At 53.9% G+C, this 24,057-nt stretch overlaps 1 protein-coding gene across 2 annotated transcripts in view; it reads right to left on the minus strand.

Annotated features, from left to right (window-relative positions):
• Positions 1–9,276, minus strand: part of PPP1R26 (protein phosphatase 1 regulatory subunit 26) — an 83,549-nt gene extending 74,273 nt beyond the window's left edge. For both annotated transcript variants that reach the window (XM_040442403.1, XM_040442404.1), the window contains exons 1-2: positions 9,150–9,276; positions 2,436–6,377 (exon numbers count right to left, since the gene is read on the minus strand). In XM_040442403.1, coding sequence (XP_040298337.1) covers positions 2,436–6,331 — 3,896 coding nt within the window. In that variant the 5' untranslated portion in view covers positions 6,332–6,377; positions 9,150–9,276. The remainder of the gene's footprint in view (positions 1–2,435; positions 6,378–9,149) is intronic.
• Positions 9,277–24,057: the final 14,781 nt, after the last annotated feature.

Genomic DNA, 24,057 nt, shown 5'->3' on the forward strand with positions numbered 1-24,057 from the left:
AAATACACTGAGCATGTGCAAGACACAGGCAGAGAGTCTGCACAGTGCAATGCCAAGTGCACGGGCGAGTGAAGCTCGCCATCCACTATGTGACGTCGTAAGAACATGCCACGACAAGCGCAGCCACTGTTTCTAGCTGGGGATGGGACCATCAAACAGGCAAAAGGTCATTTATACAATAGAAACATTAAAAAACATACAGCAAGGACACAAATGGCCAACCCCTTTACGTCTTATTCTCCAGTCACATCCAGAGCTGCATTCACAAATCTGCTACTTTCTTCTTGGCATGTACAGGACATACTGTTACCTGGTGCTTGCTGGGAGGTGAAGAGTTTCCACCATGCAATGTAGAAAAGAAATACATCTTCCCCAACTTCAACACGGGCTGGAGAGCGAAGGGTTATCACATCACCCGTCTATAGCCTTGCATGATCCAGCTAGCCAGTGCTAGGGAACGTCATTGGGCAGACTGGGCTGTGAATGCAGCTTTAGATGTGATTAGAGTGATGACCAGATCCGCTCTAGCACCAGTGATGCAAAACCTCGTTCACACAACCCGTTTTAAGGAGTTCTTCAGTTTCCACGCTTTCATTCTCCGGGGTGACGGCTATAAGACACTTTAACCCATTGACTTCTCAGCTCCGAGATGGCGTCTGGACGAGAAAACATGCGACGAAGAAAAGGTCTCCACGGCCATTATGTGCAGTAGTGGTGACCATCACTGTGTGTGAACAAGGTCTTCACAAATCACACGACACTTCAGAAGGCAACCCCAACAGCCGGGCGCGGAAAGGACAAGCAGTGGAAGGTGGGCTACGTGGCTGCCTCCGGCAATGGGCACAGTGTGACCTGCAGGTGGCGCCGTGGACAGGCCCTCATGTACACACACTGGCAATTTGTAGCTATTAGGGAGGAGCGACTTTCATACCCTGAAGTTGGTGTGCGGTTCATGTTGTGGTATTTACTGAATTGTGTTACGGATTCCGTTATAATAGAAGTCTATGGCCAGCCTAAGGGATCCGTCCGGTTTACGTTATGCTGGAGTCCTCTAAAGGCGTTCCGTCATGGTCCGAGGTAACGGAATCCATAACGCAATTCAGCAAATACCACAACACGAACGTCGAAATATGAAATTCGCTCATCCCTAGTAGCCATGTTTAATGAGTGTACTCCAGATGAACAGCGCTCAGAACCCCCCAAATATAAACTTACATCATAAAACCATGGGATGGGGGGCTCCAGGTGTTCAACACTCCTGAATGAGGCCCAGCAGACAGCGCCACCTGCAGGCCAGAAAAACATGAAAAGCAGTGGAATCAAAGTCTGCCTTCCACGAGGATAGGAAAGTCCACTTTATGTAAAAACACAGAACTGAATTAATAAAAGCGACACAATCTCCAGGAATCTGAACGCCAAGGCCGGTCGTGTTTCCGTGATTTCTTTTTTTTCAAGTAAAAGAGAAAAGTCTTTACATCATTTACAAAATCTACAGAAAAGAACAGGGTGAGACTGCAGGATGCCAACAGAATGCGAGACAGAGACCCTGCAAAGGGAGCAGCTGAAGACCCCTCAAATTATTACAAAATAAAAAGTTTAAAAAGCAGCAAAGAAATCTAAATCCAAGAACATAAAAAAGTATAAAAAAAAAAAAAAAAAGTGCAAATAAATCCTTCAAGTGCCAAACGGGCTTAAAATCTACACGATGTTCAATGTAAAAACTCTAAAATTAGGCAGAAATAAGAATATTTACATTGTAGCAAGTTTCACATATGAATATTGTGGAATGTTCTCGGGATTTCCAGGATCTATGAGAGGGATATGGAGGACTAGAGGCCCCCACTACAGACGGATACCCTGTGTGATAGCACGCCAGGACAGATACAAGGCACTAGTACCTACCCTCATCGGACGTCTCCCATCCTGGCGTGTTATTACTGGACAGGCCCCCAGCTGATATACCAGATCAGCATTATTCTGTCATGTAGCAGGGCTCCGCCGTCAGGGGTGGCACATGAAATGGTCACCGCTGCCGGCAGACTCAGATTATTACATGTAGAGAAGAAAACAGGATAATGCAGCTCCCTGATCTAATCACCCACGTACCGCCAAAGGGAACACCACACTGCAAGACCCTATTGGTAAGGTTGACGTATACCAGGGGTCAGCTGTTGTGAAAACTACAATTCCCAACATGACCCTTTCATTTGTGAGAACAGCAGAGCAAGTATGCATGCTGGGAGTTGTAGTTTCACACCAGCTGGATGCCAGAGGTTGCTGAACCCTGACGTATACAATCCTTCCTTCATATATTTAGGCAAAGAGTGGACGTCGGGTCGATGTGACCCAAGCAGCCCGGATTCATTTATGGGAGCCTAGTGCCCAGGTTGGGCGCGTCTTCTCTATATACAGCTACAGGAGACGATGGTACTTACACCTGGTCCTTCTGCACCATACTAGCTCCTGCCTCTACATCGCCTGCTGCTCTGCCAGTAACGTTAGCACTTCCGCCATCTAGCAGCCCTGACGGCGTCTGGTTTGCTCTTGCTTTGGTAATGAGGGTGGGGATCTCTCCTGCCTTGCCGGGGGTAACGACCATGGTCTCGCTGTTCTGGGTTTGCTGAAAGGAGAAGGGGGCAGTGCATGCTGATGCGCGAGACGCTACCTGACCGGGACAGTACTGAATGCTCATTAAGTTCAGGCCGGCATCGTAGGTCGCCGTGTTGATGGGGAGACACAAAGAGGCCGAAGTTTCTTGCACCACTTTGGTGGTCACGACATACAGTGCGGGGCGGACCATGGGGGTGCCGAGAGAGAAGGCCGGGGCCTGTACAACCTTAGGCTGTTCAAAAATGAATGTTTTTTTCTGACAACTCCCCAGCGGTGCGATGGTCCCTGCAGGACTGTAGAAGTCGGTGGCCAGCCTGGCCGTCCCAGTCTTCCCCACATTTAAGAGAAGCTGTTGTTCAGTTCCAGAAATGTATTTGAGACCGGCGACAAAGTTCCCCGAGATCGGGATGTTCCCTTGAGAACCGTTAACACCAGTTTTCACAACTACTCTGTCGGGGGTGGCAGGAAGCGTTTTCTCAGTCGGCCTCACAACCCTCTTCTGATCTACAATGCAGTCTCTCTTGACAATGACGCCATGTAAAGGAGTGGTCGCCGGGGCTATACCTGTAGGATGCTGCAACCTTGCTACAGGAGGTAAGGTGTCTTTATAACCGTACAGGCGCTGTATGACAGCAGGCGGTGGGCCTGCATGGGTGGAGCGATCTTTCTCGCGGACTTTCTGGAGAATGGTCTCAGTCACGGAACTTGATAAGACACCAGGTTCCTTCTTTACAAGTGCAGGACTAACTGTGCAGGCTCCGGGTTCATTCCTTATGGGTGCAGGAGTAGTTGTGGAGGCTCCGGGTTCATTCCTTATGGTTGAAGGACTAACTGTAAAGGCTCCAGGTTCTATCCTTACGGGTGAAAGAGTACTTGTGGAGGTTTCGGGTTTCTTCTTTATGGTTGCAGGACTAACTGTACAGGCTCCAGGTTGATTCCTTATAGGTGCAGGACTAACTGTACAGGCTCTGGGTTCCTTCTTTATGAGTGCAGGACTAACTGTGCAGGCTCCAGGTTGATTCCTTATAGGTGCAGGACTAACTGTGCAGGCGCCAGGTTGATTCCTTATAGGTGCAGGACTAACTGTGCAGGCGCCAGGTTGATTCCTTATAGGTGCAGGACTAACTGTACAGGCTCTGGGTTCCTTCTTTATGAGTGCAGGACTAACTGTGCAGGCTCCAGGTTGATTCCTTATAGGTGCAGGACTAACTGTGCAGGCTCCAGGTTGATTCCTTATAGGTGCAGGACTAACTGTGCAGGCTCCAGGTTCCTTCTTTATAGGTGCTGGACTGCATGTGGAGGCTCTGGGGTCCTTCTTTATGGGTACAGGACTACTGATGCAGGCTGGAGCAGGCTCAGTCTTGATGACGGTCGGAGCGGTCACTGGAGCGGTTATCTTTTGCGCTGCAGACGGTTCTGTAGACTCCCGTGCTCGCTCGGCCAGGAATTTCCTTATTTCTTGCTCTATGCTATCATCACTGTCCACAGAGCTGCTGTCCTGAGTATCAGGCAAGGCACTACTTATCTTTATGGACATGTTGGAGGCACACGCTGGTTTAGACTCGAGCGGTTTGCTAACATGAGACAACTCTGTATTTCCCACTGGGATCTTTTTCTCCTCTTTTAGTTTCAAGCTTAGCTTTGACCTCTTGAAGGAATTCTCTTTTAAATCACTGGAAATTACAAGGTAGCTTTCGACAAGGGGTCTGGGATTGCAATCCTTCTGCTGCGTTCCACCCACTGATTCCAACAGTCTAGTAGTGGTTTCTCCGAATCGGACCTTCTTCTTACACGGAGGTCTACCGTCCTTTGGTCTCTTTTTGCATTTTCTTTTGGACCTCAGCAGGTCCTTTATAGCAGAGTCCAAGTCCTCATCACTGTCCAAGGAGCTACTCTTATCTCCGCTGCAGTTACCTCTCACTTTCATGTACATTTTCCGTTTACCTGCACTTGCTCTTGGAGAAGACTCAAGACTTTCCATAGCCTGGATAATGTGATGCTTGGCATCCTCTGGCTGGCACTGAGGCTTAATGTCGTCAGGACAAGTCTCTGTACTTTGGCCCATCGAGTTTTGACTAAAGGGTACGACTGCATTTACTGTGCAGCTATCAACATTCACAGAGTCTGTACCTTTCCCAGGAGAGCCCTTCAGTATACCCTTACTTTCATTTACTCTGCCTCTACTCGTCCCAGTAGCCTTGTTATTGGGAAGTGACGGCTGTTTTTGGGGTTCAGGCCTTTGCTCCTTTGGGGACTGCTTGGATGAGGTTGCACCAAGACTCTCAGATTGAGCTTTACGAGCCAAAAATGTTCTTATCTCTTGCTCTATGCTGTCATCGCTGTCAACCGAGCTGTCGCTGGAACATGGGGATGCAGCAGCAGCTGAGGGCTTGTCCTGCAACACTGGACAAGAACTTTCAGGTTGTGAAGGCAATATGGCCTTGGAGATGTCCAGTATGGCTTCCGCACACATCAGCTCCGCTGCGGTCTCTGCCCTCCTTGTCGCTGCGAGCTCAGGTTTGTATTCCAGACTCTGCTCATCTCCAAAATGAAATGCCCTCTTACTGGTGAAGTCTTGAGATGCAGCTGGTTTGACGTTAGGCAGCTTTCTCTTCCTGTAGTCTGCTGTCTTCTTCTGGGATTCAGGAGGAAAGCCCTTCATCTGGCAGTGACCAATGTCCGATATTGCGTCCCTTGGGCTTTTCCCATCTTTCTCCTGAGAGGTCCAGGGAGCGGAGCTAAGATTTCCTTCTAATCTACTTTTTTCCAACTGGAACTGTTGAATGGCTTCCTCGATCCCATCATCACTGCTGGAGTCGGAGAGCTCGATACACGGAGCGGGAGGAGGGGGCAGTGGTCTTAAGACTGTCAGCTTACCCGAGCCGGACACAGTCTTGAGGCGGACATTGGGTTTGAGAGTCTTCGAATGTAGACTAAGGCTTTCGGGGGCTGATTTCAATGTCGGCACCTTTATCCCTTGCTTGGAGCCTGGTTTCGGTTTGGCCGCAGGGTGACCGGCTGCTGCTTTCTTACTGATGCTGGACTCGCTCACATTGTTCTGCAGCTTCTTCTCAATCAGAAACTGCTCAATTTCCTCCTTGATACTTTGCTCAAAGGAGTCATCGCTCCCCACGCTGTCAGGTGAGGCGCATCGGGACAGGCCCTGCACGGGGAAGGAATCACACATGTTAGGTGACGTCACCATTTTGATGGGAGACCTCCGGGCTGGGACATTAAACTGAACGGCTTTCACCTTGTCGGCATCATTATTGGGAATGTTTGGGATTTTGGGGGCGGCGCTGCCCTTATTCTTTAGGTATTCCTGTATAGCTTCTTCAATGTCTCTGTCTACAGAATCATCGCTGTCCGAGTCCAAAGCAAGAGCCTCGAAATCTGCGCCCTCCTCTTTAATGTCTTTGAACTGCGCCGGGACGATGAGCAAAGCCTTTTCTCTCACGTGGCCTTTGAAGAGGGAAGAAGCGGGATTCAGTCCTCTGTCGATATTAATCTCCCCCTCTCTGTTCTTCTGCATAATCTGCTCATGTTCAAGGTTCACAGTCAGAGAAGACTCCTCGCTCTGTGGACTGTCTGTAGCACCGTCAACATCTGAGGTGGCGACCTGCGCAGGAAGCGATGTGGGGACGCTACAGGGGGCGTTACAGCCAAACGGTGCCCACTGGGTCTGAAAAGCTGCCAGAGGACGGGCATTCAGAAGGAACATTCCAGCTGAAGGCGCGAGGTCTGCAAAAGCAAACTCTCAGGAAGATCTAGAAAAGAAAGGAGAAGTCAAAGATCTTCACATGGCTCCCAAAATGCAAACCAGTGCACATTATAAAGACCCCAATACTATCACAGGGAAGAAGGCAGGGTGATGCCTTAATAGTCATACACCACACACCTACATCCCATGATTCCAGCAGGCAGCTCTGAAAAGGATCACATCAGGTCGACGTACGATCCGAGGATCAGCCTGTATTATACTCCAAGTCTGCACACACAAATCTGCTGGTTGTTATTGGAAACAGTCAGCAAGCTTGTGGACATGCACTTCGGAACTAAAATGTCCTTTTTAAATGTAGATGTACAGTTTAGTGTGACCTGCGGCGGATGACAGTGTGACCTGCGGCGGATGACAGTGTGACCTGCGGCGGATGACAGTGTGACCTGCGGCGGATGACGGGCCCTCTAGTGTGACCTGCGGCGGATGACGGGCCCTCTAGTGTGACCTGCGGCGGATGACGGGCCCTCTAGTGTGACCTGCGGCGGATGACGGGCCCTCTAGTGTGACCTGCGGCGGATGACGGGCCCTCTAGTGTGACCTGCGGAGGATGACGGGCCCTCTAGTGTGACCTGCGGAGGATGACGGGCCCTCTAGTGTGACCTGCGGCGGATGACGGGCCCTCTAGTGTGACCTGCGGCGGATGACGGGCCCTCTAGTGTGACCTGCGGCGGATGACGGGCCCTCTAGTGTGACCTGCGGCGGATGACGGGCCCTCTAGTGTGACCTGCGGCGGATGACGGGCCCTCTAGTGTGACCTGCGGCGGATGACGGGCCCTCTAGTGTGACCTGCGGCGGATGACGGGCCCTCTAGTGTGACCTGCGGCGGATGACGGGCCCTCTAGTGTGACCTGCGGCGGATGACGGGCCCTCTAGTGTGACCTGCGGCGGATGACGGGCCCTCTAGTGTGACCTGCGGCGGATGACGGGCCCTCTAGTGTGACCTGCGGCGGATGACGGGCCCTCTAGTGTGACCTGCGGCGGATGACGGGCCCTCTAGTGTGACCTGCGGCGGATGACGGGCCCTCTAGTGTGACCTGCGGCGGATGACGGGCCCTCTAGTGTGACCTGCGGCGGATGACGGGCCCTCTAGTGTGACCTGCGGCGGATGACGGGCCCTCTAGTGTGACCTGCGGCGGATGACGGGCCCTCTAGTGTCACCTGCGGCGGATGACGGGCCCTCTAGTGTCACCTGCGGCGGATGACGGGCCCTCTAGTGTCACCTGCGGCGGATGACGGGCCCTCTAGTGTCACCTGCGGCGGATGACGGGCCCTCTAGTGTCACCTGCGGCGGATGACGGGCCCTCTAGTGTCACCTGCGGCGGATGACGGGCCCTCTAGTGTCACCTGCGGCGGATGACGGGCTCTGTAGTGTCACCTGCGGTGGATGACGGGCCCTCTAGTGTGACCTGCGGTGGATGATGGGCTCTGTAGTGTCACCTGCAGTGGATGATGGGCTCTGTAGTGTCATCTGCAGTGGATGATGGGTTCTGTAGTGTCACCTGCAGTGGATGATGGGCTCTGTAGTGTCACCTGCAGTGGATGATGGGCTCTGTAGTGTCACCTGCAGTGGATGATGGGCTCTGTAGTGTCACCTGCAGTGGATGATGGGCTCTGTAGTGTCACCTGCAGTGGATGATGGGCTCTGTAGTGTCACCTGCAGTGGATGATGGGCTCTGTAGTGTCACCTGCAGTGGATGATGGGCTCTGTAGTGTCACCTGCAGTGGATGATGGGCTCTGTAGTGTCACCTGCAGTGGATGATGGGCTCTGTAGTGTCACCTGCAGTGGATGATGGGCTCTGTAGTGTCACCTGCAGTGGATGATGGGCTCTGTAGTGTCACCTGCAGTGGATGATGGGCTCTGTAGTGTCACCTGCAGTGGATGATGGGCTCTGTAGTGTCACCTGCAGTGGATGATGGGCTCTGTAGTGTCACCTGCAGTGGATGACGGGCTCTGTAGTGTCACCTGCGGTGGATGATGGGCTCTGTAGTGTGACCTGCGGTGGATGATGGGCTCTGTAGTGTCACCTGCAGTGGATGATGGGCTCTGTAGTGTCACCTGCAGTGGATGATGGGCTCTGTAGTGTCACCTGCAGTGGATGATGGGCTCTGTAGTGTCACCTGCGGTGGATGACGGGCTCTGTAGTGTGACCTGCAGTGGATGATGGGCTCTGTAGTGTGACCTGCCGTGGATGACGGGCCCTCTAGTGTGACCTGCGGCGGATGACGGGCTCTGTAGTGTCATCTGCAGTGGATGATGGGTTCTGTAGTGTCACCTGCAGTGGATGATGGGCTCTGTAGTGTCATCTGCAGTGGATGATGGGTTCTGTAGTGTCACCTGCAGTGGATGATGGGCTCTGTAGTGTCACCTGCAGTGGATGATGGGCTCTGTAGTGTCACCTGCAGTGGATGATGGGCTCTGTAGTGTCACCTGCAGTGGATGATGGGCTCTGTAGTGTCACCTGCAGTGGATGATGGGCTCTGTAGTGTGACCTGCAGTGGATGATGGGCTCTGTAGTGTCACCTGCCGTGGATGATGGGCTCTGTAGTGTGACCGGATGATGGGCAGCGTGGTGCTCGGGCCCTGGTTGCGGCCTCCATCCGCCTGCAGCCAGCTTAGCCCCGCTCTCTTCTCCCCGCCCTCTCCTTCTCTCCAGCTCCCGGACCTCTGCTCCCAGCACTGGCTGCTCCAGCAGCTGCCGCCTCCCCCTGCCCTCCGCACCCAGGCCCGGCCGCCCCCTGCCCCGCGCCCTCACTCACCTCCCGGGCCCCAGCCCTAGGACAGCACGGAGGAAGAGTTCTCTGCACATCTTGGAGGAGCCGCCGCCACAGAAGCCACCGGCAGAAGAAGCCCGCACCTCCACAGACACAGCACCGCCAGCGGGAGCGCGCACGTACAAGAGCGCGCAGACGTACGAGGGGCCGTGCGTCCTCCTCCTCCGTAACCATGGCGACGCGTACGGGCCTCACAACTGCGAGCAGGCTGCTTGTAAACAAGACGGTGGGAACTACGACTCCCAGCCGGGAGATGATGCTGAGAGTGGTGGCTTCATACAGATGATTCAGCGCCGTCCTGGAGAAAATGTGCTGTGGCCCATAGCAACCGGTGAGGTGACAGCTGTCATTTCTGCGAAGCTTTCCTGTGATTGGTTTGGAGGGGCTGTGTGCAGGAAACTGTCACTGGGACCCCCCTAAACAGTCACTGGGACCCCCCCTAAACAGTCACTGGGACCCCCCCTAAACAGTCACTGGGACCCCCTAAACAGTCACTAGGACCCCCTCTAAACAGTCACTAGGCCCCCCCCCCCCCCTAAACAGTCACTGGGACCCCCCTAAACAGTCACTGGGACCCCCTAAACAGTCACTGGGACCCCCCTAAACAGTCACTGGGACCCCCTAAACAGTCACTGGGACCCCCTCTAAACAGTCACTAGGACCCCCCCCTAAACAGTCACTGGGACCCCCCTAAACAGTCACTGGGACCCCCCTAAACAGTCACTAGGACCCCCCATAAACAGTCACTGGGACCCCCCCTAAACAGTCACTGGGACCCCCCCCTAAACAGTCACTAGGACCCCCCCTAAACAGTCACTGGGACCCCCCTAAACAGTCACTGGGACCCCCCTAAACAGTTACTGGGACCCTCCTTAAACAGTCACTGGGACCCCCCTTAAACAGTCACTGGGACCCCCCTTAAACAGTCACTGGGACCCCCTAAACAGTCACTGGGACCCCCCTAAACAGTCACTGGGACCCCCCTTAAACAGTCACTGGGACCCCCTTAAACAGTCACTGGGACCCCCCTTAAACAGTCACTGGGACCCCCTAAACAGTCACTGGGACCCTCCTAAACAGTCACTGGGACCCCCTAAACAGTCACTGGGACCCTCCTAAACAGTCACTGGGACCCCCCCTAAACAGTCACTGGGACCCCCTAAACAGTCACTGGGACCCCCTAAACAGTCACTGGGACCCTCCTAAACAGTCACTGGGACCCCCCCTAAACAGTCACTGGGACCCCCCAAACAGTCACTGGGAACCCCCCTAAACAGTCACTGGGACCCCCCTAAACAGTCACTGGGACCCCACCTAAACAGTCACTGGGACCCCCCCTAAACAGTCACTGGGACCCCCCCTAAACAGTAACTGGGACCCCCTAAACAGTCACTGGGACCCCCCCTAAACCGTCACTGGGACCCCCTAAACCGTCACTGGGACCCCCCTAAACAGTCACTGGGACCCCCCCTAAACAGTCACTGGGACCCCCCCTAAACAGTCACTGGGACCCCCCTAAACAGTCACTGGGACCCCCCTAAACAGTCAGTGCAACCAATTACACAGCCATAAAGAGGGGTCCAGCTCACCCGTCTGTGCTATGACTGGGACCTGGGGATGGCGTTGTCCGTGTGAAGGCGCGGTCTCAGGCCTCGCTCACAGTCCGCACTTTCTATTCGCACATCAGTGGCCATCAGTCACGCCCACGCGCCGCCCTTTGGCCTGGCATGCAGACACGTTGCCCATGACACTACACAGATGGCGTCCGTATTTGGTCCGTGCTTTTCTCTGACCACTGCTAGGAGATGTTCTGAAAATTAGTTTTCAGCCTAGCAAAAAACGGACACACGGACCCAACATGGATCCTTCACTGACGTCTTAACGGATGAAACTCGGACAGATTTTTTCACGGATGTCAAAGAGACAGGGAAATGTGAACGCGGCCTTAGCGTGTGCGGGGGCAGCATTGCTGTGTATACACCCCCGTACCCCACACTCCTCCACAGGGGGGGACAAGGTCACAAGTCCCTTTTTTTGACCGTTTTACACCGTGTTCGACAGTTGGGTGGGACTGGGGGGTGTCAGGGCCGTGCTGGGACCGGGACTCCCACACCAGCAACTTTACTAACACTGGTGCCTGGAAGCGGGTGTCAGGGCCGTAATGGATGGAGCGGTCGGGCAGACGGGTGTCGGGAGCGCATCGCCTGCTCGCTAGAGAAGGAGACCGCGGCTGTGACACGCAGTATGGGACGGAGCAATGCTTCTGCCATCGCTCATCCTCACGCTGACTTGTGTTATTACACAGCGCCATCTGCCGCCGGCAAACAACGGGCATGCTTAACCCCTTGGATACCGAAGGTTTTTTAGTTTTTGCATTTTCTTCCCTATCTTCCTTGAGCCATAAATCTTTTCTTTTTCTGTTCACATATCTATAGGGGGACATAGTTTTACTTTCTAAGCCACCATTTAATATGGAATGTAGTGGGAACTGGGGGAAAAATCACAATTCCTCCACCTTTTTATGGGTTTTGTCATGGCAGTATATGGCATTGATCCAGAACATGGCGTCGTTTGGATCCAGAACATTGTGTCGTGTGGATCCAGAATATTGTGACATGTTTATCCAGAACATGGCGTTGTGTGGATCCAGAACATGGTGTTGTGTGGATCCAGAACATGGCGTTGTGTGGATCCAGAACATGGTGTAGTGTGGATCCAGAACATGGTGTCGTGTGGATCCAGAACATGGTGTTGTGTGGATCCAGAACATGGCGTTGTGTGGATCCAGAACATGGTGTTGTGTGGATCCAGAACATGGTGTCGTGTGGATCCAGAACATGGCGTTGTGTGGATCCAGAACATGGTGTCGTGTGGATCCAGAACATGGCGTTGTGTGGATCCAGAACATGGTGTCATGTGGATCCAGAACATGGCGTTGTGTGGATCCAGAACATGGCGTTGTGTGGATCCAGAACATGGCGTCGTGTGGATCCAGAACATGGCGTCGTGTGGATCCAGAACATGGCGTTGTGTGGATCCAGAACATGGCGTCGTGTGGATCCAGAACATGGCGTTGTGTGGATCCAGAACATGGTGTCGTGTGGATCCAGAACATGGTGTTGTGTGGATCCAGAACATGGTGTCGTGTGGATCCAGAACATGGCGTTGTGTGGATCCAGAACATGGTGTCGTGTGGATCCAGAACATGGCGTTGTGTGGATCCAGAACATGGTGTCATGTGGATCCAGAACATGGCGTTGTGTGGATCCAGAACATGGCGTCGTGTGGATCCAGAACATGGCGTCGTGTGGATCCAGAACATGGCGTCGTGTGGATCCAGAACATGGCGTTGTGTGGATCCAGAACATGGCGTCGTGTGGATCCAGAACATGGCGTTGTGTGGATCCAGAACATGGTGTCGTGTGGATCCAGAACATGGTGTCGTGTGGATCCAGAACATGGTGTCATGTGGATCCAGAACATGGCGTTGTGTGGATCCAGAACATGGCGTCGTGTGGATCCAGAACATGGCGTTGTGTGGATCTAGTACATGGCGTTGTGTGGATCCAGAACATGGCGTCGTGTGGATCTAGTACATGGCGTTGTGTGGATCCAGAACATGGCGTCGTGTGGATCCAGAACATGGCGTTGTGTGGATCCAGAACATGGTGTCATGTGGATCCAGAACATGGCGTCGTGTGGATCTAGTACATGGCGTCGTGTGGATCCAGAACATGGCGTTGTGTGGATCTAGTACATGGCGTTGTGTGGATCCAGAACATGGCGTCGTGTGGATCTAGTACATGGCGTTGTGTGGATCCAGAACATGGCGTTGTGTGGATCCAGAACATGGCGTTGTGTGGATCCAGAACATGGTGTCATGTGGATCCAGAACATGGCGTCGTGTGGATCTAGTACATGGCGTCGTGTGGATCCAGAACATGGCGTCGTGTGGATCCAGAACATGGCGTCGTGTGGATCCAGAACATGGCGTTGTGTGGATCCAGAACATGGCGTTGTGTGGATCCAGAACATGGCATCGTGTGGATCTAGTACATGGCGTCGTGTGGATCCAGAACATGGCGTCGTGTGGATCCAGAACATGGCGTCGTGTGGATCCAGAACATGGCGTCGTGTGGATCCAGAACATGGCGTTGTGTGGATCCAGAACATGGCGTTGTGTGGATCCAGAACATGGCATCGTGTGGATCTAGTACATGGCGTTGTGTGGATCCAGAACATGGTGTCGTGTGGATCCAGAACATGGCGTTGTGTGGATCCAGAACATGGTGTCATGTGGATCCAGAACATGGCGTTGTGTGGATCCAGAACATGGCGTCGTGTGGATCCAGAACATGGCGTCGTGTGGATCCAGAACATGGCGTCGTGTGGATCCAGAACATGGCGTTGTGTGGATCCAGAACATGGCGTCGTGTGGATCCAGAACATGGCGTTGTGTGGATCCAGAACATGGTGTCGTGTGGATCCAGAACATGGTGTCGTGTGGATCCAGAACATGGTGTCATGTGGATCCAGAACATGGCGTTGTGTGGATCCAGAACATGGCGTCGTGTGGATCCAGAACATGGCGTTGTGTGGATCTAGTACATGGCGTTGTGTGGATCCAGAACATGGCGTCGTGTGGATCTAGTACATGGCGTTGTGTGGATCCAGAACATGGCGTCGTGTGGATCCAGAACATGGCGTTGTGTGGATCCAGAACATGGTGTCGTGTGGATCCAGAACATGGCGTCGTGTGGATCTAGTACATGGCGTCGTGTGGATCCAGAACATGGCGTTGTGTGGATCTAGTACATGGCGTTGTGTGGATCCAGAACATGGCGTCGTGTGGATCTAGTACATGGCGTTGTGTGGATCCAGAACATGGCGTTGTGTGGATCCAGAACATGGCGTTGTGTGGATCCAGAACATGGTGTCATGTGGATCCAGAACATGGCGTCGTGTGGATCTAGTACATGGCGTCGTGTGGATCCAGAACATGGCGTCGTGTGGATCCAGAACATGGCGTCGTGTGGATCCAGAACATGGCGTTGTGTGGATCCAGAACATGGCATCGTGTGGATCTAGTACATGGCGTCGTGTGGATCCAGAACATGGCGTCGTGTGGATCCAGAACATGGCGTCGTGTGGATCCAGAACATGGCGTTGTATCTGATTTGTTGCAGTTCTCCGGTATATTCATACACAGCCCGTGAGGATGACGACTGTGGGGCAGGTTTATCGTTAGAATTCACCACTTTTTAAACATCACTTGGGGAAAAGTTTTTGCACAATGTGTGTTTTCCCGCCTGTCTCAGAGGACATGGTGGGGTCTGAAGGCGCCAGAGCCAGCGCCCCCACCACATCTATCATCTTTTACACCAGTGTTCAGGCATGAAACACACTGCCGGGGCGCAGGGACCGCCAGATGCTGCGCCGAATTTATGACAAGGCGTCTGCCGCTGGTCTATGATAAATCTGGTCCCATGTGTTCCCTCAGACGCCATAATACACAGCACCTCAAGGGGGCACCATTATTAAAGTGGTTGGCCCATCCCGATTCTGGGACCATCTCCTATGTCCAGAACGAGGCCCCCAAAGTAATCTCCATTCATTGCTATTGGGGTTTCGAAAATAGCCAAGCAAGCGCTCTACCATAGCAGTGAATGGAAAGTGCGGTCACTGCTCCGGACTGCTGGGAACAGCTGAGCCGGCCGTGGCTAGTTCTCACAGCAGTGAATAGAGGGCGGCTGCACAAGCGCGGCTGCTCTCTGCGCAGGACTGCGCCTATCTGACATTGCAGCAAGGCCACCAATGTGTGAGATCAGCCAAACCTTTACTACTTGAAGACTGAGATGTCCAGGAGGTCCACATGTGACCGTTCCTGAACATCCTCTGCAGGACCTCATTCATTACCGTCTCTGCCTTCCCATCCGCCGTATACACATCTCTCGGTAAATGTCGTGTACACAGTGCATGAGGAGTAAATGCAGGAGCTGCCAGGTCTTAGCAGACCCGGATCAGCTCTTTCTGTAACAAAAATGCATCAGTTTACTCCATCACAATGGCTCTCTCTGGTGTTTTATTATCTATAGGGTTGTGCCCGTCCACCTACTGAGGAGGTCACACATCCTTCAGCTGCTATCAGGCATATATACAGTTAGAAGGTCTGACAGTCGTAGAGAGAGAGCAGCAGCAGAAAGAACATCCCCCCGAGAAAGGACACACCCCTCTGAGCTTTGATAAGGAGAGAACTGCAGAAGAAAAGACACCCCCAGCTGTGACAGGAAGAGCGGCTGTAGCAGAGAGGACGTGCCCCCTGAGAGGTGACAGGAAGAGCGGCTGTAGCAGAGAGGACGTGCCCCCTGAGAGGTGACAGGAAGAGCGGCTGTAGTAGAGAGGGCGTGGCCCCTGACAGGTGAAAGGAAGAGCGGCTGTAGCAGAGAGGACGTGCCCCCTGAGAGGTGAAAGGAAGAGCTGCTGTAGTAGAGAGGACGTGCCCCCTGAGAGGTGACAGGAAGAGCGGCTGTAGTAGAGAGGACGTGCCCCCTGAGAGGTGAAAGGAAGAGCTGCTGTAGTAGAGAGGACGTGCCCCCTGAGAGGTGAAAGGAAGAGCTGCTGTAGTAGAGAGGACGTGCCCCCTGAGAGGTGACAGGAAGAGCGGCTGTAGCAGAGAGGACGTGCCCCCTGAGAGGTGACAGGAAGAGCTCCTGTAGCAGAGAGGACGTGCCCCCTGAGAGGTGACAGGAAGAGCGGCTGTAGTAGAGAGGACGTGCCCCCTGAGAGGTGACCGGAAGAGCAGCTGTAGTAGAGAGGACGTGCCCCCTGAGAGGTGACAGGAAGAGCTGCTGTAGTAGAGAGGACGTGCCCCCTGAGAGGTGACAGGAAGAGCGGCTGTAGTAGAGAGGACGTGCCCCCTGAGAGGTGACAGGAAGAGCTGCTGTAGTAGAGAGGGCGTGCCCCCTGAGAGGTGACAGGACGAGCGGCTGTACTGGGACGTGCCCCCTGAGAGGTGACAGGAAGAGCTGCTGTAGTAGAGAGGTCGTGCCCCCTGAGAGGTGACAGGAAGAGCTGCTGTAGCAGAGAGGACGTGCCCCCTGAGAGGTGACCGGAAGAGCAGCTGTACTGGGACGTGCCCCCTGAGAGGTGACAGGAAGAGCTGCTGTAGTAGAGAGGTCGTGCCCCCTGAGAGGTGACAGGAAGAGCTGCTGTAGCAGAGAGGACGTGCCCCCTGAGAGGTGACCGGAAGAGCAGCTGTACTGGGACGTGCCCCCTGAGAGGTGACCGGAAGAGCGGCTGTAGTAGAGAGGACGTGCCCCCTGAGAGGTGACCGGAAGAGCGGCTGTAGTAGAGAGGTCGTGCCCCCTGAGAGGTGACAGGAAGAGCGGCTGTAGTAGAGAGGACGTGCCCCCTGAGAGGTGACAGGAAGAGCGGCTGTAGCAGAGAGGACGTGCCCCCTGACAGGTGACCGGAAGAGCAGCTGTAGTAGAGAGGACGTGCCCCCTGAGAGGTGACAGGAAGAGCTGCTGTAGTAGAGAGGACGTGCCCCCTGAGAGGTGACCGGAAGAGCGGCTGTAGCAGAGAGGACGTGCCCCCTGAGAGGTGACAGGAAGAGCTCCTGTAGCAGAGAGGACGTGCCCCCGAGAGGTGACAGGAAGAGCGGCTGTAGCAGAGAGGACGTGCCCCCTGAGAGGTGACAGGAAGAGCGGCTGTAGCAGAGAGGACGTGCCCCCTGAGAGGTGACAGGAAGAGCGGCTGTAGTAGAGAGGACGTGCCCCCTGAGAGGTGACAGGAAGAGCGGCTGTAGTAGAGAGGACGTGCCCCCTGAGAGGTGACAGGAAGAGCGGCTGTAGTAGAGAGGTTGTGCCCCCTGACAGGTGACAGGAAGAGCGGCTGTAGCAGAGAGGACGTGCCCCCTGAGAGGTGACAGGACGAGCGGCTGTAGCAGAGAGGGCGTGCCCCCTGAGAGGTGACAGGAAGAGCGGCTGTAGCAGAGAGGACGTGCCCCCTGAGAGGTGACAGGAAGAGCGGCTGTAGCAGAGAGGACGTGCCCCCTGAGAGGTGACAGGAAGAGCGGCTGTAGCAGAGAGGACGTGCCCCCTGAGAGGTGACAGGAAGAGCGGCTGTAGCAGAGAGGACGTGCCCCCTGAGAGGTGACAGGAAGAGCGGCTGTAGTAGAGAGGTCGTGCCCCCTGAGAGGTGACAGGACGAGCGGCTGTAGCAGAGAGGACGTGCCCCCTGAGAGGTGACAGGAAGAGCTCCTGTAGCAGAGAGGACGTGCCCCCTGAGAGGTGACAGGAAGAGCGGCTGTAGTAGAGAGGACGTGCCCCCTGAGAGGTGACAGGAAGAGCTCCTGTAGCAGAGAGGACGTGCCCCCTGAGAGGTGACAGGAAGAGCGGCTGTAGTAGAGAGGTCGTGCCCCCTGAGAGGTGACAGGACGAGCGGCTGTAGCAGAGAGGACGTGCCCCCTGAGAGGTGACAGGAAGAGCGGCTGTAGCAGAGAGGACGTGCCCCCTGAGAGGTGACAGGACGAGCGGCTGTAGCAGAGAGGACGTGCCCCCTGAGAGGTGACAGGAAGAGCTCCTGTAGCAGAGAGGACGTGCCCCCTGAGAGGTGACAGGAAGAGCGGCTGTAGTAGAGAGGTCGTGCCCCCTGACAGGTGACAGGAAGAGCGGCTGTAGCAGAGAGGACGTGCCCCCTGAGAGGTGACAGGACGAGCGGCTGTAGCAGAGAGGACGTGCCCCCTGAGAGGTGACAGGAAGAGCTCCTGTAGCAGAGAGGACGTGCCCCCTGAGAGGTGACAGGAAGAGCTGCTGTAGTAGAGAGGACGTGCCCCCTGACAGGTGAAAGGAAGAGCGGCTGTAGCAGAGAGGACGTGCCCCCTGAGAGGTGACAGAAAGAGCTGCTGTAGCAGAGAGGACGTGCCCCCTGAGAGGTGACAGGAAGAGCTCCTGTAGCAGAGAGGACGTGCCCCCTGAGAGGTGAAAGGAAGAGCTCCTGTAGCAGAGAGGACGTGCCCCCTGAGAGGTGACAGGAAGAGCTGCTGTAGCAGAGAGGACGTGCCCCCGAGAGGTGACAGGAAGAGCGGCTGTAGTAGAGAGGACGTGCCCCCTGAGAGGTGACAGGAAGAGCTGCTGTAGCAGAGAGGACGTGCCCCCTGACAGGTGAAAGGAAGAGCTCCTGTAGCAGAGAGGACGTGCCCCCTGAGAGGTGACAGGAAGAGCTGCTGTAGCAGAGAGGACGTGCCCCCTGAGAGGTGAAAGGAAGAGCTCCTGTAGCAGAGAGGACGTGCCCCCTGAGAGGTGACAGGAAGAGCTGCTGTAGCAGAGAGGACGTGCCCCCTGATCTGTCAGCCTGAAATAAATCTAGCAGAACAATTGGAGCAGTGAATGTGGAGATCTTCGGACCCATGTGAGGCACCCACGGGGCTGGTTCTAGATTTGGTAGAAAGCGGTTGCCATGTATTTTTTACATCACTCATGGCGGAACCCCTTTAAAGGGTTTGTCTCCCCTCAGACATTAGTGGCATATCGCTAGTATATGCCACCAATGTCAGTTAGATGAGGGTCTCACCTCTGGGCACTGCTCAGGCGCAGATTCCTCCATTCATTTCTTGGGGATTTCTGGCTCGGATATTTCCAGCAATCCCATAGAAGTTTATGGAGTGGTGGTCGCACTCGGCTGTTTTTGGAACTCGTATAGAAGTGTATGGAGCCACTTGTGCAGGAGATGGAGAACTAGGGGCCCACCTTGCTCAGGGGCCCACCGAGGGATTCACCTGCTCCCTGGTGGGCCAGACTGAACCTGGCGGCCTCACTACCATGGGCGGATTGGCCATAGATCCTACAGGGAAATGTCCCGGTGGGCCGATGCCCAGGGGGCCACTTAATCCCTCCTCTTGGCAGTCAGCAAGGTACATAAAGATCTGATACTCGGCATTAATTAATGTAGGAGAATCAAGCTGTTATGTTCCTGGCAATGGCCACTCCTGAATTCAACTGTATTGCCGTCCTAAGGACAATGATATAGCTTCATACTATGAATATTGGGCGTGTGGAAGTGTTTAGTGCTGCACTGTGGTATCTGGTTCTGCTTGGGCGGTATATTGTGCTGCACTGTGGTATCTGGTTCTGCTGGGGCGGTATATTGTGCTGCAGTGTGGTATCTGGTTCTGCTGGGGCAGTATATTGTGCTGCACTGTGGTATCTGGTTCTGCTAGGGCGGTATATTGTGCTGCACTGTGGTATCTGGTTCTGCTTGGGCGGTATATTGTGCTGCACTGTGGTATCTGGTTCTGCTTGGGCGGTATATTGTGCTGCACTGTGGTATCTGGTTCTGCTGGGGTGGTATATTGTGCTGCACTGTGGTATCTGGTTCTGCTGGGGCGGTATATTGTGCTGCACTGTGGTATCTGGTTCTGCTGGGGCAGTATATTGTGCTGCACTGTGATATCTGGTTCTGCTGGGGCGGTATATTGTGCTGCACTGTGGTATCTGGTTCTGCTGGGGCGGTATATTGTGCTGCACTGTGGTATCTGGTTCTGCTGGGGCGGTATATTGTGCTGCACTGTGGTATCTGGTTCTGCTGGGGCAGTATATTGTTCTGCACTGTGGTATCTGGTTCTGCTGGGGCGGTATATTGTGCTGCACTGTGGTATCTGGTTCTGCTGGGGCCGTATATTGTGCTGCACCGTGGTGTCTGGTTCTGCTGGGGCGGTATATTGTGCTGCACTGTGATATCTGGTTCTGCTGGGGCGGTATATTGTGCTGCACTGTGGTATCTGGTTCTGCTGGGGCAGTATATGGTGCTGCACTGTGGTATCTGGTTCTGCTGGGGCAGTATATTGTGCTGCACTGTGGTATCTGGTTCTGCTGGGGCGGTATATTGTGCTGCACTGTGGTATCTGGTTCTGCTGGGGCGGTATATTGTGCTGCACTGTGGTATCTGGTTCTGCTGGGGCGGTATATTGTGCTGCACTGTGGTGTCTGGTTCTGCTGGGGCGGTATATTGTGCTGCACTGTGGTATCTGGTTCTGCTGGGGCGGTATATTGTGCTGCACTGTGGTATCTGGTTCTGCTGGGGCCGTATATTGTGCTGCACTGTGGTATCTGGTTCTGCTGGGGCAGTATATTGTGCTGCACTGTGGTATCTGGTTCTGCTGGGGCGGTATATTGTGCTGCACTGTGGTATCTGGTTCTGCTGGGGCGGTATATTGTGCTGCACTGTGGTATCTGGTTCTGCTGGGGCGGTATATTGGGCTGCACTGTGGTATCTGGTTCTGCTGGGGCAGTATATTGGGCTGCACTGTGGTATCTGGTTCTGCTGGGGCAGTATATTGTGCTGCACTGTGGTATCTGGTTCTGCTGGGGCGGTATAATGTGCTGCACTGTGGTATCTGGTTCTGCTGGGGCGGTATATTGTGCTGCACTGTGGTATCTGGTTCTGCTGGGGCGGTATATTGTGCTGCACTGTGGTATCTGGTTCTGCTGGGGCGGTATATTGGGCTGCACTGTGGTATCTGGTTCTGCTGGGGCGGTATATTGTCCTGCACTGTGGTATCTGGTTCTGCTGGGGCGGTATATTGTGCTGCACTGTGGTATCTGGTTCTGCTGGGGCAGTATATTGTGCTGCACTGTGGGATCTGGTTCTGCTGGGGCAGTATATTGTGCTGCACTGTGGTATCTGGTTCTGCTGGGGCGGTATATTGTGCTGCACTGTGGGATCTGGTTCTGCTGGGGCAGTATATTGTGCTGCACTGTGGTATATGGTTCTGCTGGGGCAGTATATTGTGCTGCACTGTGGTATCTGGTTCTGCTGGGGCGGTATATTGTGCTGCACTGTGGTATCTGGTTCTGTTGGGGCGGTATATATTGTACTGCACTGTGGTATCTGGTTCTGTTGGGGCGGTATATATTGTACTGCACTGTGGTATCTGGTTCTGCTGGGGCGGTATATTGTCCTGCACTGTGGTATCTGGTTCTGCTGGGGCGGTATATTGTGCTGCACTGTGGTATCTGGTTCTGCTGGGGCAGTATATTGTGCTGCACTGTGGTATCTGGTTCTGCTGGGGCAGTATATTGTCCTGCACTGTGGTATCTGGTTCTGCTGGGGCGGTATATTGTGCTGCACTGTGGTATCTGGTTCTGCTGGGGCGGTATATTGTGCTGCACTGTGGTATCTGGTTCTGCTGGGGCGGTATATTGTGCTGCACTGTGGTATCTGGTTCTGCTGGGGCAGTATATTGTGCTGCACTTTGGTATCTGGTTCTGCTGGGGCGGTATATTGTGCTGCACTGTGGTATCTGGTTCTGCTGGGGCAGTATATTGTGCTGCACCGTGGTATCTGGTTCTGCTGGGGCGGTATATTGTGCTGCACTGTGGTATCTGGTTCTGCTGGGGCGGTATAATGTGCTGCACTGTGGTATCTGGTTCTGCTGGGGCAGTATATGGTGCTGCACTGTGGTATCTGGTTCTGCTGGGGCGGTATATTGTGCTGCACTGTGGTATCTGGTTCTGCTGGGGCGGTATATTGTGCTGCACTGTGGTATCTGGTTCTGCTGGGGCGGTATAATGTGCTGCACTGTGGTATCTGGTTCTGTTGGGGCAGTATATTGTTCTGCACTGTGGTATTTGGTTCTGCTGGGGCGGTATATTGTGTTGCACTGTGGTATCTGGTTCTGCTGGGGCGGTATATTGTCCTGCACTGTGGTATCTGGTTCTGTTGGGGCGGTATATTGGGCTGCACTGTGGTATCTGGTTCTGCTGGGGCGGTATATTGTGCTGCACTGTGGTATCTGGTTCTGCTGGGGCGGTATATTGTCCTGCACTGTGGTATCTGGTTCTGCTGGGGCGGTATACTGTGCTGCACTGTGGTATCTGGTTCTGCTGGGGCGGTATATTGTGCTGCACTGTGGTATCTGGTTCTGCTGGGGCGGTATATTGTGCTGCACTGTGGTATCTGGTTCTGCTGGGGCGGTATATTGTCCTGCACTGTGGTATCTGGTTCTGTTGGGGCAGTATATTGTGCTGCACTGTGCTATCTGGTTCTGCTGGGGCGGTATATTGTGCTGCACTGTGCTATCTGGTTCTGCTGGGGCGGTATATTGTGCTGCACTGTGCTATCTGGTTCTGCTGGGGCGGTATATTGTGCTGCACTGTGGTATCTGGTTCTGCTGGGGCGGTATATTGTGCTGCACTGTGGTATCTGGTTCTGCTGGGGCGGTATATTGTGCTGCACTGTGGTATCTGGTTCTGCTGGGGCGGTATATTGTGCTGCACCGTGGTGTCTGGTTCTGCTGGGGCGGTATATTGTGCTGCACTGTGGTATCTGGTTCTGCTGGGGCGGTATATTGTGCTGCACTGTGGTATCTGGTTCTGCTGGGGCGGTATATTGTGCTGCACCGTGGTATCTGGTTCTGCTGGGGCGGTATATTGTGCTGCACCGTGGTGTCTGGTTCTGCTGGGGCGGTATATTGTGCTGCACTGTGGTATCTGGTTCTGCTGGGGCAGTATATTGTGCTGCACTGTGGTATCTGGTTCTGCTGGGGCAGTATATTGTGCTGCACTGTGGTATCTGGTTCTGCTGGGGCGGTATATTGTGCTGCACTGTGGTATCTGGTTCTGCTGGGGCGGTATATTGTGCTGCACTGTGGTACTGCTGGCCCCATCTACTTCTGTTTTCCCACCTTCTCTCTCTCTTTGGACCCGCCTACAACATGGGGCCACTTTTAGTTTTTTTTCCAGGACCCCTTTAAAGGGGTTGTGGGACATATCCCCATTTTCACCCAGGCAGCCAGTTTATGCTCCGATGCTCCCCTTTGCCCTGTGCTGAATCACGCAGGGCGTAGGCATTTTGTGGAGTTCCGGTGACGAACCGGGCTCTCCTTAGGGCTGCCAGGCGGAGGCTTCCACCCAGCAGTGAGCCCGGTGACGTCACCGGCACTGATGGGCGGGCTTTAGCCTGTAAAACGGCTAGGGCAGTGCTAAAGCCGGTCCATCAGAGCCTGTGACGTCACCGAACATGTTATGATAAATAAAGGAGCCCTTGCCCTGCGACTATCCTGCGCTTTATGCTCCAATGCTAACATCAGGGGGGCTGCCTGGGTGAAAATATGGGTATGTCCGGGATCAGCTCTGAACCCGGACAACCCCTTTAAGTTCCTTGCACAGTACATATTTTTCTGCTTCAACCCGTAGAGAACCCGCGCCGTACATGTACGGCACAGATGTCCGTGACTTAAGGACCAGCGCAGTACATGTACGGCGCTGTGATTGGGCGGGTGCAGGAGACGCACCCGCCCCCAATCCGCGGCAGGGGTCCGGCAGTCACTGATAGCCGGACCCCTGCTGCATGCGCCGGCATCGATGCCGGCACATTAACCCTTGATGTGCTGCTGTCAGCAATGACCGTGGCACGTGCGATGTCCGTGTGGGGATTGGAGCTTCCATTGGTTCTCCGTGCTGCAGTGACGGGGACCCGATGGCAGGGAAGGCAGCCCGATGCCACCCGTGTGAGCCTGTGAGATCCAGCCCCTGTATTACACTGGTAATACACTTACAGCCAATGCATCACAATACAGAAGTTATTGTGATGCATTGTAAAGGGGATCAGACCCCCAAAAGTGGAAGTCCCAGAGTGGGACAAAAAATTAAGTGTAAAAAAAAGTTAAAAAAAAAATGTTTTACAAAAAATGGAAAGTTTTAAGTAAAAAAAAAAAAAAAGCTTACTTTTCCCTAAATAAAGTAAAAAATTGGGAAAAAAGAAAAGTAGACATATTAGGTATCGCCGCGTCCGTAGCAACCTGCTCTATAAAAATACCACATGACCTAATCCCTCAGGTGAACACCGTAAAAAAATAAAAACGGTGTCAAAAAAGCCATTATTTGTCACCTTA

Source organism: Bufo bufo, chromosome 8, assembly GCF_905171765.1.
Source record: "Bufo bufo chromosome 8, aBufBuf1.1, whole genome shotgun sequence".
In the NCBI taxonomy this organism is placed as follows: Eukaryota; Metazoa; Chordata; class Amphibia; order Anura; family Bufonidae; genus Bufo; species Bufo bufo.